The sequence below is a fragment of the Oncorhynchus tshawytscha genome, linkage group LG23 (genome assembly GCF_018296145.1).
Source record: "Oncorhynchus tshawytscha isolate Ot180627B linkage group LG23, Otsh_v2.0, whole genome shotgun sequence".
In the NCBI taxonomy this organism is placed as follows: domain Eukaryota; kingdom Metazoa; phylum Chordata; class Actinopteri; order Salmoniformes; family Salmonidae; genus Oncorhynchus; species Oncorhynchus tshawytscha.
Window position 1 is genome coordinate 3,692,004 of NC_056451.1, and position 15,673 is coordinate 3,707,676.

A 15,673-nucleotide genomic window follows, 5' to 3' on the forward strand; every position below is an offset into this window, starting at 1 on the left:
ACCACAATGTCCTCCAAACGCTCAGGCAGTTATCATACTGTACAGATCAGCACAAGGACAGGCCCAGACACTGTACTCCACAGGAATAACTTATTGCGAGAGGAGGAGAGGGAGAAAAAAATCAACGGGAAGAAAAGAAGAGAAGATCTCATACGGAGGTAGAGCGAGAGAGGAATACAATCATAGGCTAGATCGAAAGTGCTGACTGGAACGTAGCCATACGACTGCATGCTCCCTCCGAGTGAAAGGAGCACTGAGGAATTTTTAAGCGGAGTAAGAGCAGGAAAGAGAGAAACGTTATAGCTACCGTTATAGCTACCAACAGAAACCTTGTGGTGACAAAGCGGTCGCATAGAGCGCGCTAGAGGGGACTTTTGATTCATTCATTCGGAGTTGAGTGGCACCATGAGCGGTCAGCAACAGAGATACAGGAACTTCTCGACAGATAGCAGTGGTGGCAGGGATGGAAGGGACAGGGTGCCCTCAGACGAAGGCTACTACCAGGGGATGCTCAAGTCTACGGATGGCAGGAAAGGTACTAGTATGACAGCATTAACCTAGGAAGTGTTTACAGTACATATGTTTACAGTACATGAACAGTTTGGTTCAGTGTTCACCTAGCCAGTGTGTCAAATAGGTTCATATGGAAAGTTTGCCTCTGATACTATGGTTTGTCATTACTTAAGGGAGAGAGTTCAAATTCTGGGTGTTTTTTTTTTGTGTGAAAGGGAAGGTTTTACTGCTGTAGTTACAGGTTTGGACCATTTTCATATCCTTGCACAGACAAGTCTGTGAAATAATGAGCTCCTTCATGATGCTGAGAATCATACCAGCTGTCAGTGTCAATTTAAATTGAAAGAGGGCTTGTGGCTTCCACTGTGAGCCTTTAGTGCACTCTCAATTACAGTTTGAGCTTTCTCTAATCATCATCTATGGGAATACATTTAGATTTAAAATTACATTGTTGTTGTTTTTTTGCTGTCATGTTTTCTGTGTCTCTCCAGTCGTCCACATTTGTGACCAAGAGTGGACACTCCCACTAATCTAACACATCAGCCGTTCCCTCCCACCCTAGTGGTCAGCGAACCCATTCACGAAATGTGGGGATGAAATCTCAGTAGGCCTATACATTGTTGATAAAGCTCCTATAGAAATGACCAAACCCCAGGACACTTTAACGGTTGACTATCCAGGATGACAAAGAAAAAGGAGCGCTCTGTTTCTGCATAGATCTGAAATATTTCTATACGGTACACGAACAGGCTCCCGTTTCGGTGTAAAACGCCTTCAAGACTCTAATGAAGGTGTTTCACGCCGAAACAGGGAGGCTGTTTGCGTCCTTTACATGTCTTTTTTTGTGGTTGTTTCCTTTCCTTTCCTGCATAGTCACCCATTGAAATGTCATGGGGTAAGGATTGTTTTTTGGAATTTCAAGTCCCTCAGTCGAGCACCTGACTCCCTTTTTCATTTAAGCTGGGCTGAAGTGTGTTTGGGTATACCCTTTTTCTTATTGAATGACATTTATAGATATTTTCTTACTTGCTCATTCACTTCTGGTTATTTTATAGAAGAGTGGAGTAGTAGTCATGTGTCTATAGGTTAATGGCCAATTATAAATCAAGTGCTGAGAGTGACTCATTTCAGGAGGACCTATTAGATTACCACTTTTAAGATGGGCTGGAACACTCCTTTGTCCTGCAGTGAATCAAGGAGATGGCTTTGGGTAAAGGAGGTAGGACTTTCGCCCCTTTTTACCATTGTGAATTTGTGATCACTGTGTTTATCTTTGGCATCACACAATGCAGTTGAAATAGTTTGTCTTAGCCCGAGTCATGACTGGGTGCACTGTGTATGCTGATTGCAAGCTGGACTAACACAAGTATTTGTGTTAGTCCCCCCGACCGTGATACTTGAGCATTTTTACCTCGCATAAACTGTGAGCGGGAGTGTCCCGTATAAATCAGGATTGCCCTCGTATTGTAGCAGTATTGATGAACGACAGAGAATGACAGAAGTCAATAGTCTCCAGGCACACACACACACACACACACACACCCTATGGTTGCCACGGCAACGTGATCCCATAACACAATAGCAACATGGCGGACGCGCCCACCTGAGAATACAAAAGTGTAGCCTGCGGGTTCAGTTTGCAGTCACAGTGAATCAGCACACACCGTTGTACTTTGGTTCTGCAGTGCCTAGCCTGTGAGTGGTACTTAATATGCTTTTCACCACCTTGTAAGACTGATAACGTTTAACTTATATAGCATGTTTAACAGTTCATTCAGTAACATGACCTGAGCTGTCATAGGAGTAGCTGAAGACCCGAGGCTTCCTTAAAGTTGCACTATGCAGAAATTGCTCTGCCATTTCCTGGTTGCTAAAACTCGAATAGTTTGCCAAATTTCACTTTATGTGACAAAATAAGCTAGTTTAGTTTAGAGAATCATTTTAACATCTAAACCGCAGTGAAATACATTTTCCATACCCATGAATATTGTTGTTTCAGCTGTCTGAAGCTGGTGTACCAAACCCAAAGTAAAGGATGCAACAGCAAAACTTAAGAATGGGAAGCATAGAAATATCGCTTCTTAGACTTGCTTTCAAGTAGAATGATAGATCTATAACTCGCAATTCTATGTGACTTTGGTCGAGGCCAAAAAGTAACATATTGCCACCTTAAGGGAAAATTCAAAAAGAAATGCAACTTCGTATTCATCATCTCCAGCACCACCCCAACATCAACATATGTGAAAATGGCGCATTTTTATTTATGTTTTTGTAGAAAAGATAGAGGAAGATAAGTGTTTCCAATAACACCATTGGTGTGCATCGTGTGATTTTAACCTATTATTATTATTATTATTATTATTAGGCATTGTCTACAAATTGATGATGTCATTGGAAACATTTTAACTTCCTCTATCTTTTTTTACTATAAAACATAGAAACGCGCCATTTTCACCATGTTGATTTTGGGGAGCAATTTTCCCTTTAATGGTACGGTAGGCTTTGATAAAGAACCTTAAATGCCGGTTGTTAATGACATATTATTAATATGGACACGCTTGTCTTTTGTCTGGATAATGAGTTATCAGTGTAATAAATACAGTATTGTCTTCAATGCGACGTATGACTTTCGAAAAACAAACCTATTGGAATTGCTATTGGATTGGCCATCAGTACTATCTCACTTGATATAACTGATGGGCTCACTTGAAGAAGAGATGTATATCTCAATGTGACTTCTTTGGTTAAATATACAAAAATATACAACAAAAAAAATCAACAATCTTTCAGTGAAGTGGTCTGGCATGATGACTAACTGTTGGTGATGTGCCTCTTAGTTGGGGAGGGTCAGTGTCTATAGTTGGTACGTCAGTGTCTGCGCTCTGCAGTATGCTTATCAGTACCCCAGAGTAGTGGGGTGTGTCCAGGTATTTTACTGCGGGTGTGTCAATTCCACTCAGTATGGTGAGGCTGAAACCGTATCGATCTGCCCGATGTGGTTATCTGCCCGTTAAGGCACCGTTGTCTTACTCTCTGAGAGCTACCATATCTTGTCATGTTCCACAAGCGCAACAGTGTCCGTTACAGTATGTAGCAACATATGTGTACATACAGTACCAGGCCTGTAGAGATACTGAGCACCTGTACAGTGTAAATGCTTCCACTAAGCCTCAGGCCCTGCCTGTAGTCATTTGTTAGTGAATAGCATTTGCAGAAACAACTCGACAACGAGGGTGTATATCTAGACACTGACTGTGCTATGATGATTTCTCGTGAGTCAGACATGTTTAGTCCCGACGCTCTGCTATCATGTCTCACCGGGCTAGACTAATCCCATCCAATGACTTCTCTTTGTCTCGGGGATGTGCAAAACGATGGCGGCATCTGGGATACTTGTTAGATTTCAGCGCTCGCTGTTCATGTTAAATGTATTTTAAATCCTTTGGTCTTCTCCTTATCCCCAAATACCCTGCGATCTGTTTTTCATTTAGACTGAGTTTTCTCAACCCTCAGTAAAGAATACCTCAACATGACTTATTAATGTACTCCTCGGGTTTATCTAATCTTTGTTTCTCTATAATCATGTCTGACGTTTGCTCTTTGTGTCTTGCAGACGAACGGGATCGAGTACAGAAAAAGACCTTCACAAAATGGGTGAACAAACACTTGATAAAGGTATGGTCACACACTACCAGAGTACATTTATATGCTCCATAACTCAATACCTAACTTACTCTCCCTGCCTTGCTTACTTTAATTGCTGGTATCAATAGTTTAGACACAAAGACAATCACGTGCACACACACACACACACACCGACTCATTTTTAACCAACATCAGTTTGATTTCAATAGATATGTATCAATGTTGTTTCTGTGCTTTACTGGACTTCTCACAATGACTCATACAGCATTTTCAAAAGCAATATTCCTGTGTTATTATCCATAAATGTCAGTCAAATACCATAAAACTAATGAAAATGGTGGTTACTGAAGTGGCAGAATAACCGCAGAAGTTGTCAAAGTAGGATTTTATGTTGAGTTGGATCACTACTGGTCCAGAAGTGATGTGTGGGAATGGCAAATGGCAGATATTTCCTTCGTGAATCATGCCTCATAATTGGCCAACCAACCACATGGGGGCTGAGCTGTGTGTTTTCTGACGATTGCAATTTAGTCTCTCGGCAAAAAAGGATTTTTAGCTTCAGAAGTCATTTTGCCACTAATGACAGGAGTAGGCTAGAATCTTTGGCAGGAATCGTAACGACACCGGCCCGATACTTTATTGATGTGTTTTGGATGTGTAGTTTCGTTTTTCAAATTTAAAACGGGGACGACTCTTTAACAAACACCAGGGCTTGTATTCATAAAGCATCTCAGAGTAGGAGCGCTGGTCTAGGATCAGTTTTATTTGACATGATTTTACATTATAACGACAGCCCCTCCCACTAGTACATGTATAAATACCCCCGGGTCATAATTCATTTGACAAAATCCCACCAGTAACCAAACGTTTACAGCTCAAGCCATTAAGGGACTCCTCATAATTCTCCATTCTCCCTCAAAAGAAACAAACCCATTAATTTCCCCTCAAAAAAAAGAACAAAAATACTATTTTCCTTTCCATGCACAGTGTATGTGCGCCGTGCTGTGCGAACACACTCTGTTCCTGATATAACACACAAGCACACAGTCTTTTCGTTGAGTGTTTTATGTGAGTCACACACATCTGGATTCGTTTTGCTCTTTGCCTCTGAAGCACCACATTCTGTTCTGGGCCCAAGGCCCGGTGGCTCCTGGCTGGGCCAACAGTAGCACATGTGCTACACAGACTGACTGTTGAGTCTGGGTGGCTGGCTGACTGCCCGCCCGCCCTTAGCTCTTTGCTAGTCAAGGTCCTTAAGTGCTCCTTACAGACATTATCAGAGGAATCAATCTGTGTCTCTTGTCTTCCCGCTACCAGTATGACAAGACGGTAGGCCCATGTGACAAGATTTGCATCTCATTTAATGTTCGACAAACTGCGAAGTCGGTACATTTTACCTTTAGAAAGTTTAGATTAAGTCGGCTATGTATTGACATGAAGTAGACGAATGCTTAATTAAGAGCTTTCTTAAGAGAGAACGGTCTTCTGAGAAACGGGTTAATACCGTACACAATATGTGGTATGCAATGCATTGTTACAGAACTAGCCTCGTCATTAAAATGAATTTTGCGGTAAAACGAAAGTGTTATAACAGTCTGTCCGTGTGAAAGCCTGCTCTTCTGATGTTGAACTAATGTTGAACTAATGTTGTTAATGCGTTTCCAGAGAATATGGAATAACTTTCACTCGAGCATAAATCTTGTTGTGTGTCAACAAGGGTGGGAAGGGTTTCTCAGCCGTTATTTTCCGGTGTTACGTAAAAAAGAAATCCACTGTAGCTTACATCATTCTGCAGATGTAATGCCCCGTTCACTTTTAATGAAGTGTACAGACCGGAGAGACAGAAAGTATCCCTATTTTCTTATACAATGACGTGTGTGTTTTGTCTTTCTTTATAGGCGTTCAACATTATAATACTACGTGTAACCCTAGGTTAACTGAAGGACGCATCACCTACGTGTAACCCTAGGTTAACTGAAGGACGCATCACCTACGTGTAACCCTAGGTTAACTGAAGGACGCATCACCTACGTGTAACCCTAGGTTAACTGAAGGACGCATCACCTACGTGTAACCCTAGGTTAACTGAAGGACGCATCACCTACGTGTAACCCTAGGTTAACTGAAGGACGCATCACCTACGTGTAACCCTAGGTTAACTGAAGGACGCATCACCTAAAGTGTGTTTTGTAATGGGAAAGCCTAGTGTGTGGTTTGTGGTGGATGAGGAGTTGTCAGGTTCTGTGTTGACTGGCCCTAATGGTTTTAACCTTGAGGGCCGATCAAATGGATCACTTGACTCGGGTTGACTGGAGTGCACATGATACCACCTGATCACGCTGACTCAACTGAAGAAAAACACTTGAATGTTATGCGATCTTGTCCCATCAGTTCCAGACGTACAACTTGTATAATATTGTTGAAGTTGGAGACTTTTAGTTGAAGTTGAACAATCTTACACGATTAATGTGTGAACAGGGATCCCTAGTGGCCATCATCAATCCTCGCTGCATTTCAAGCCACCACCGGTGGAGTGTGTACACCACAGGTGGGCAGGAGTGAGTTACTGTGTTCACACACAGGGTTGTACAACTACTTATAACACACAGTATTATATAAGTACTTACCATTGATGCCAGTAATAAATCAAGGTAGTGGGTGTTACAAGGGTCGAGACTTGCATACATACTTGTGTACATACCATACCTGTACATACCTGTGCGAGGACAGAGCAACACACTGACACAGTAGCAAGGCATTGCCTGCAATCTCCCAACATTAACCATGTCATAAAGCACTAATATTAGTAACTATTTTGACCATTCTCTTTTAATCTATTCATCTAACCTTTTTCATTTTCTCTCATTCTTTACATTTTTTTTTTTTTACTAAAGTGCCATTTGAATAATGAATCATTCTAATCTCAGACTCATATTCTCTTCCTCTTTCGGTCATTCTCCCTCTCTATTCCCTTTGTTCTCTCCGTCTCGTCCCTCACCCACTCATTCTCCTCTGTCCAGCACTGGAAAGCAGAGGTAGGTACCAGCTGCCTGCAAGCCCCAGCAGAAGGGCACTGTATGTGGGACACATTCTGATGTAGCTCACTTTCTCCCCTTCCACCTGAACACTATCCACTCCCCACGCCTATGCCTTCGCTGTGAAAGTACGAGGAATTAAACTGACGGTGTCACACAGAAATAGGACTATGCCTTGTGGACTGTGGGCCCACAAATCCCTCAGTTTCAGTCATTCCCTACGTCTCTTTCTAAGCTTACACCCTCTTCTGCTCACGATCACGGTTCATCTTTCTCACTGGAAATGATTATAGCAGGCATGCAGTCCCAAGACTCACTGTAGTATCGGTTTTCATGTGCAGGTATCTGCCTGTGTTTGTACTGTTTATATGTATGTGCGAAAGATTTAGTCGTTTTTGATTGATGCAACTTTTTTTTATTTTTATATGAAGACTCCCTGTCATCCGTCCATCCATCATATCTCAGTAGATCAGGCAGCTGCCAATTAGCAGGTGTCTGAGTGTCGAACGCAGGCTGATTGGTTGCCCGCAGCCATGCGTTCCTGTCCTTTGTACAGATGTACAGAGAGAGAGAGAGAGCGAGCGCTGCCGGTTTATAGCATGAGCCGCGTAGACTGATCTGAGAGGAGCTTGAACATTTTGTCTAGTTTTATACTGTAAAGATTGGTTGCTCTTTCCAAGGTTTACTGTGAGAGAATGATCCCCATGTCTAGGTACCCTATCAAATCAGAATCATAACCAGATCCAGAATATCAAAGCGTTATTACATCAATACAATGCACGGCTTCTAGGTATTTTGTCTAGGTGTTGCACAACAACAAAAAATGCATTGTGATGACAACCCTTGCCTTACATATCTCCCTTCTCTTTCTGTCCCACAGTCACAGCGTCAGGTCACAGACCTGTATGAAGACCTGAGAGATGGACACAACCTGATCTCCCTCCTGGAGGTCCTCTCTGGGGAGACGCTGGTGAGTGCTGCTGACTTCTGATTGGTGAATGGACTGATCTTGGCATCTGTGACCAACCTCGATCCAACCCCCCCCCACTCTGAAAACCTGACCCTAAGATACATAAGTCTAACCCTTATTTATACCTACCTAATCCAAACCAGTATACAATCCCTGAAGCAAAGCAAAACATCAGCTAGACTTTCAAGTCGTAGCACAACCTAACTAGACAGTAACTGGAAAGTAAACAAAGAACCATTAACTGTCTAAGACAACCCCTGCTTACCTACCTTTCATTCCAGTCCCCGGAAATGTTAACCATTTGTAGTTGTTTCGATTTTTAAAAATTTAAATAAGTCAGTAAGTCAACACTGGATGCTTGCACATTATGATGATGCATTATAGGTTACTGCAGAACTCTATGGATGCCTTGCACTCTGTCTCTGCTATAGTAGCTCATCGCTCTGCTGGTCTCTGCTGGTCTCTGCTCATCTACCAGACACCTCCATGGTCCTAACACATTAACCCCACTTTGGCTTCTCTTTTTGTACTGTGTGCTCCTGTCTGACCGTTCTCTGGTTCTCCTTCTCTGCTCCCCCCTCTCCTCATGTCCCCCTCTTTACCCCCTTACACTCTCCCCCCCCTTTCCTGTATGCTGACCTTTGCCCTTTGGCCTATGTCTCCTCTCTTTGCACTGCTCTTTGCTGGGGGTAGGCAAGGGAGAGAGACGTGGTCAGGAACTTGCGATTGGTGAGTGGGGTTTTCTATAACTCGGCCGCCATCATCTTCTACTTCATGTGGCTTGAGTCATCCATTACCCAGTGGCTCGGCTGTGCATGATGTCACTTGCTGTGCGTATGATTCCATCCCCCCCCTTTGGGCATCACTTATTTATCATTGACAAGCTTGCAAAGTCTCAGAGGTGCATTAACCATTTCGCTGCTGGCTGTAAACAAATACCCTCTGTTATTAGTAGGTGCCATGGCTGAATGAAGGAAGGACATAATTGTCTAACTACTTCATTGACTAGTCATTGATGCTATAACAATACTTGAAGCACTGGAAATGATCAGTTTGAAAATAACTTTGTTTCTGTTTAGCTCAATTACTAATGCTTATTACATAGCACAAATGCAGTATTCTTTGGAAGTGGAAGTCTTCAGTTCATTGTTCTCCAATCAGAACACATGTATGAAGTGGTGACACAATTCAAAACCAACCAACCAACCAACCAAAGATTCCTGTACCTAATAACTAATCATGTTATTGGCTCAGCCAATGCATGACTGATGCTCCCCCCTTCACTCCAAATGTATCTCCTATTTACCTCTGTGTTTGTCTGTCGAATGTGAAGAACAGGTATGATGTCATTCATGTGGTGTTATAATGAGGGAAGTTGTACTTGGAGATCTGTGAGACACATCAGTTATTCATCGTATTCTTTGTCGTTCATCCTTTCCTTTGGAGGAAAATCGGGTGTACTCTTGTCATTGAGTCCACAACTTATTTCCCAATTTCCCTTTTCCTGTTTGTCGAATATTGTCGTAGCTGCATCACATTTTTCTCTTCCGACGTAATGTCTCACTCGCATTTCTCCACGCCTCTTCTAAGGTAGCATGTCTGTTTCTAACCCCCCCCCCACCCACTCTCTCTCTCGGTCTCCCCCTTCTTTGTCTCTTTCTCTCTGTGTCGTTCTCTCTCTTGCCCCCTCTCTCTCTCTCTCTCTCTCTCTCTCTCTCTCTCTCTCTCTTGCCCCCTCTCTCTCTCTCTCTCTCTTGCCCCCTCTCTCTTGCCCCCCTCTCTCTCCCTCTCTCTCTCCCTCTCTCCCTCTCTCCAGCCCAGAGAGAAAGGCCGCATGAGATTCCACAAGCTGCAGAATGTACAGATGGCACTGGACTTCCTCAAACACCGACAGGTAAGAGAAACAACAATTGAAATATAATAATGGAGAAAATGTAACATGAGTTACCCTCTGAGTTTACTTATCTTGTACTGTATTAAGATGACTTACTATAAGTGACATGACTGAGACAAATATCTAAATGCATTGGAACAGGGTAATAATGTATCTACTATGATGTGAGCTACTATAATTGTTAAGTCTCGCTCTTCTCTGTCGTCCAATCACAGGTCAAGCTGGTGAACATCAGAAACGATGACATTGCGGATGGTAACCCCAAGCTGACGCTTGGGCTGATATGGACCATCATCCTTCACTTCCAGGTGTCCTTCTCTGTCAGTGTTGTGTTCCCATATCATATAGCTCCTCATGCTCCTATCCCCTTGGCTCTGATCCAAGCCAATCAGCAACAATCACAAATTGAACTCAATCCAATCATATTTGTCATATCATATCTCAATCACTCGAAATGTTACCACATCGCTTTCAGAAAATCACATTGCTGTCAAATCTGTCATCAAATTATTATGAAATATATTTCAATCATAGTATTATTACAGTTTAATAATTATAATTATTTTAACAGAGGTGGAAAAAGTACCCAATTGTCATACTTGAAGAAAAGTATAGATACCTTAATATAAAGTTACTCAAGTAAAAGTAAAAGTCAGCCGGTAAAATACTACTTGAAGAAAAGTCTAAAAGTATTTGGTTTTAAATTTAAGTATGAAAAGTAAATGTAATTGCTAAAATATACTTAAGTATCAAAAGTAAAAGTAAGTCATTTAAAATCCCTTATATTAAGCAAAGCAGACTGCACAATTGTCTTTCTTTTAAAATGTATGGAAAGCCAGGGACAGACTCCCACACATTTGTGTTTAGTGAGTCCACCATGCCAGGCAGTAGGGATGACCACGTGTTCTCTTGATATGTGCTTGAATTTGACCATTTTCCTGGCCTGCTAAGCATTCAAAATGTAACTAGTGCTTTTGGTTGTCAGGGAATATGTAGGAAGTAAAAAGTACAATATTTTCTTTAGGAATGTAGTAAAGTAAAAGTTGTCAAAAATATTAATAATAAAGTAAAGTACAGATACCCCCAAAAAACGACTTAAGTAGTACATTAAAGTATTTTTACTTAAGTACTTCACACCACTGCTTTTTTTTCTCACAACTTTCAACCAAAATCGAATGACAAAATCAATCAAGCCTAGCTAAAGTATTATAAATGATTTCAAATAGTATTTGAAAACAGGTCTGATACCTAACTAAGACTGGTATAGAGTATACCTACTGGGCACAGACATCAGTTCAACTTCTAGTTGTTGTTTTACATTGGTTTACTGTACTCCATGTACTGCGTTGGATAGAGAGGGGTATCTCCCATTTCTCAGAATGAGAAAACACAGGAGGGCCGGTGCCTGGTGAGTCATCATAGGAATTCTCCTCTTCTTCAGAGGGGTGAGGTTTAGGGTGGGGCCATCGAGGGTGGATTGGATCCCGAGGAGAACACACACACACACACACACACACACACACACACACACACTTACAGTATACCCACCACACCGACTACAGAAAGAGACCAGTCGGCAGAGAATTTGGTAAATGAGCGGTCTTTTGGCAAGAACAGAGAGTACCCTCTGAGCCTCTGGTGACTGTGACTCATTTAATTTCCATTCCAGCCCAAATAAAGTCCTGCCACATTAGCCAATGGTGCGTGTTCCCGCACTGGATCAGATAGTGCTTAAGTTGTGTCTTGAGACCCAAAGCAGGAGCAGTCTCCGCCGGACATCCCTCCCACCTATTCAATGACCTTGGCATTGAGATCTAGTTGGCGGTTCCCTTTGATGTCACATATGTACTATTGATGACAGAGTTGCCTCCCTGGCTGAAAAACAATGTTTTTTCTTGTTTTCCACCACAGATCATTGAGGTAGACAAACCTGATTCATATTGAACCAGAATATCATATGATTGAATCAAACCCCATCCATTACAATGCATAATACATTTTCTCAAATAGATGATATCTTTATTGTTTCAAACTATCTCCCTCTGCCACCATGACAATTCCATATAAATTCATTCAATCCAGGAAGTCAACTGAAATTCCATTTTCTATTCCAAATCTCGTCATTGAGGAGGCGTTTTCATCCAATTTGAGTTAACTTCCCGTATTGACCCAATTTAAATGGAATTGACCCCAACCCTGGTAGCGTGTGGCCTTCTCCCCCGTCTAACCCCGGTATCTATCCTCCCCGTCTAACCCCGGTGTCTATCCTCCCCCGTCTAACCCCGGTATCTATCCTCCCCTGTCTAACCCCGGTTTCTATCCTCCCCGTCTAACCCCGGTGTCTATCCTCCCCCGTCTAACCCCGGTATCTATCCTCCCCTGTCTAACCCCGGTTTCTATCCTCCCCTGTCTAACCCCGGTGTCTATCCTCCCCTGTCTAACCCCGGTGTCTATCCTCCCCTGTCTAACCCCGGTGTCTATCCTCCCCTGTCTAACCCCGGTGTCTATCCCCCTCCTGTCTAACCCCGGTGTCTATCCCCCCCGGTCTAACCCCGGTGTCTATCCTCCCCCGTCTAACCCCGGTGTCTATCCTCCCCCGTCTAACCCCGGTGCCTATCCTCCCCGTCTAACCCCGGTGTCTATCCTCCCATGTCTAACCCCGGTGTCTATCCTCCCCTCTCTAACCCCGGTGTCTATCCTCCCCTGTCTAACCCCGGTGTCTATCCTCCCCTGTCTAACCCCGGTGTCTATCCCCCTCCCGTCTAACCCCGGTGTCTATCCTCCCCTGTCTAACCCCGGTGTCTATCCTCCCCCCGTCTAACCCCGGTATCTATCCTCCCTCTCTAACCCCGGTGTCTATCCTCCCCCGTCTAACCCCGGTGTCTATCCTCCCCTGTCTAACCCCGGTGTCTATCCTCCCCCGTCTAACCCCGGTATCTATCCTCCCCTCTCTAACCCCGGTGTCTATCCTCCCCCGTCTAACCCCGGTGTCTATCCTCCCCTGTCTAACCCCGGTATCTATCCTCCCCGGTCTAACCCCGGTGTCTATCCTCCCCTGTCTAACCCCGGTGTCTATCCTCCCCGGTCTAACCCCGGTGTCTATCCTCCCATGTCTAACCCCGGTGTCTATCCTCCCATGTCTAACCCCGGTGTCTATCCTCCCCCGTCTAACCTCGGTGTCTATCCTCCCCTGTCTAACCCCGGTGTCTATCCTCCCCCGTCTAACCCCGGTATCTATCCTCCCTCTCTAACCCCGGTATCTATCCTCCCCTGTCTAACCCCGGTGTCTATCCTCCCATGTCTAACCCCGGTGTCTATCCTCCCCGTCTAACCCCGGTGTCTATCCTCCCCCCTAACCCCGGTGTCTATCCTCCCCCGTCTAACCCCGGTGTCTATCCTCCCCTGTCTAACCCCGGTGTCTATCCTCCCCGTCTAACCCCGGTATCTATCCTCCCCTCTCTAACCCCGGTATCTATCCTCCCCTGTCTAACCCCGGTGTCTATCCTCCCCTGTCTAACCCCGGTATCTATCCTCCCCTGTCTAACCCCGGTGTCTATCCTCCCCGTCTAACCCCGGTGTCTATCCTCCCCCGTCTAACCCCGGTGTCTATCCTCCCCCGTCTAACCCCGGTGTCTATCCTCCCCTGTCTAACCCCGGTGTCTATCATCCCCGTCTAACCCCGGTGACTACCCTCCCATGTCTAACCCCGGTGTCGACCCTCCCATGTCTAACCCCGGTGTCTATCCTCCCCTGTCTAACCCCGGTATCTATCCTCCCCTCTCTAACCCCGGTATCTATCCTCCCTGGTCTAAACCCGGTGTCTATCCTCCCCGGTCTAACCCCGGGGTCTATCCTCCCCGGTCTAACCCCGGTGTCTATCCTCCCCTCTCTAACCCCGGTGTCTATCCTCCCCCGTCTAACCCCGGTGTCTATCCTCCCCTGTTAGATCTCGGACATCCAGGTGAATGGCCAGTCAGACAACATGACGGCTAAGGAGAAGCTGCTGATGTGGTCCCAGAGCATGGTGGAGGGCTACCAGGGCATCCGTTGTGACAACTTCACCACCAGCTGGAGGGACGGCAAGCTCTTCAGCGCCGTCATCCACAAACACCAGTAAGTGGTCCTCTGTGGGTCAGTTGGTAGAAACATGCTGCTTGTAATGCCAGGATACTGGGTATCGATTCCCGCGACCACCTGAACGTAAAATGTATGCACGCGTGATTGGCGGAAGGGTCTGCTAAATGGCATATGTTGTTATTATTTGGCGGCCGACACCTCAAGCCACAATACGTAGTGTAATGTTTACAGTATTTAATCTCTGTACCCAGAACCAAATCTTGGGTAAAGTATGTCAAAAGAGACTATACTGCACCTAATGTTCAGATACTGGTGAACATCTTTGGATTGGAACATCAGAATGTTACACGTAAGCCCCACTGTCTCCTCAAATGTAGCCTCACCTCCAGCCATTTCAGGTTTATTCTTAAAGGTGAGATTAACCCCAAAAATAGTACCCCAAATGCACCCCTCTGTAGACTGTACCCACTCATGTTATTACCCACAGTAGTAACATGAGTGGGTACAGTGGCACTATTAGGTGTTAATATGTCTTGTCCTCGCGTCTCCGGTAGTGCTAAGCTAAATGCAACAGGGTTGTCATGACACATCGCTTTATTCTGAAGTGGAAACGTCTAGGAGCAACAACGGCTCAGCTATGAAGTGGTAGGCCACACAAGCATGTAAAAATCGCCTGTCCTCGGTTTCAACACTTACTACCAAGTTCCAAACGGCCTCTGGAAGCAACATATGCCCAAGAACTGTTCGTCAGGACCTTCATAAAATGGTTTTCCATGGCCCGAGCAGCCGCACACAAGCCTAAGATCACCATGCACAATGCCAAGCATCGACCGGAGAGGTGTAAAGCTTTACACCCCTGGAGGGGTGTAAAGCTCGCCGCCATTGGACTCTGGAACAGTGGAAACGCGTTCTTTGGAGTGATGAATCACGCCTCACCATCTGGCAGTCTGACGGACGAATCTGGATTTGGCGGATGCCAGGAGAACGCTACCTGCCCCAATGCATAGTACCAACTGTAAAGTTTGGTGGAGGAGGCATAATGGTCTGGGGCTGTTTTTCATGGTTCGGGCTAGGCCCCTTAGTTTCAGTGAAGGGAAATGTTAACGCTACAGCATACAATGACATTCTAGACGATTTTGTGCTTCCAACTTTGTGGCAACATTTTGGGGAAGTCCCTTTCCTGTTTCAGCATGACAATACCACTGTGCACAAAGCGAGGTACATACAGAAATGGTTTGTCGATCGGTGTGGAGGAATTTGGCTGGCCTGCACAGGGCCCTGACCTCAATCTCATCGAACACCTCTGGGATGAATTGGAACACATACTGTGAGCCAGGCCTAATCGCCCAACATCAGTGCCTGACCTCACTAATGGTCTTGTGGCTGAATGGAAGCAAGTCCCCACAGCAATGTTCCATAATCTAGTGGAAAGCCTTCCCAGAAGAGTGGGGGCTGTTATAGCAGCAAAGGTGGGACCAACTCCATATTAATGTCCATGATTTTGGAATGAGCTGTCTTGACGAGCACGTGTCCACATAA

At 44.7% G+C, this 15,673-nt stretch overlaps 1 protein-coding gene across 17 annotated transcripts in view; it reads left to right on the forward strand.

Moving 5' to 3' along the window:
• Nucleotides 1–15,673, forward strand: part of LOC112223137 (plectin) — a 182,224-nt gene that overhangs the window by 133,139 nt on the left and 33,412 nt on the right. For 6 of the 17 annotated variants that reach the window (XM_042304455.1, XM_042304448.1, XM_042304449.1 and 3 more), the window contains exons 2-8: nucleotides 4,127–4,188; nucleotides 7,179–7,193; nucleotides 8,074–8,163; nucleotides 8,857–8,892; nucleotides 9,980–10,057; nucleotides 10,273–10,365; nucleotides 14,004–14,170. In XM_042304455.1, the coding sequence (XP_042160389.1) occupies nucleotides 4,127–4,188; nucleotides 7,179–7,193; nucleotides 8,074–8,163; nucleotides 8,857–8,892; nucleotides 9,980–10,057; nucleotides 10,273–10,365; nucleotides 14,004–14,170 (541 nt within the window). Of the gene's footprint in view, nucleotides 1–17; nucleotides 536–4,126; nucleotides 4,189–7,178; nucleotides 7,194–8,073; nucleotides 8,164–8,856; nucleotides 8,893–9,979; nucleotides 10,058–10,272; nucleotides 10,366–14,003; nucleotides 14,171–15,673 lie in introns of those variants that run through there. The other 11 variants (XM_042304453.1, XM_042304456.1, XM_042304450.1 and 8 more) reach the window with 6 other exon arrangements.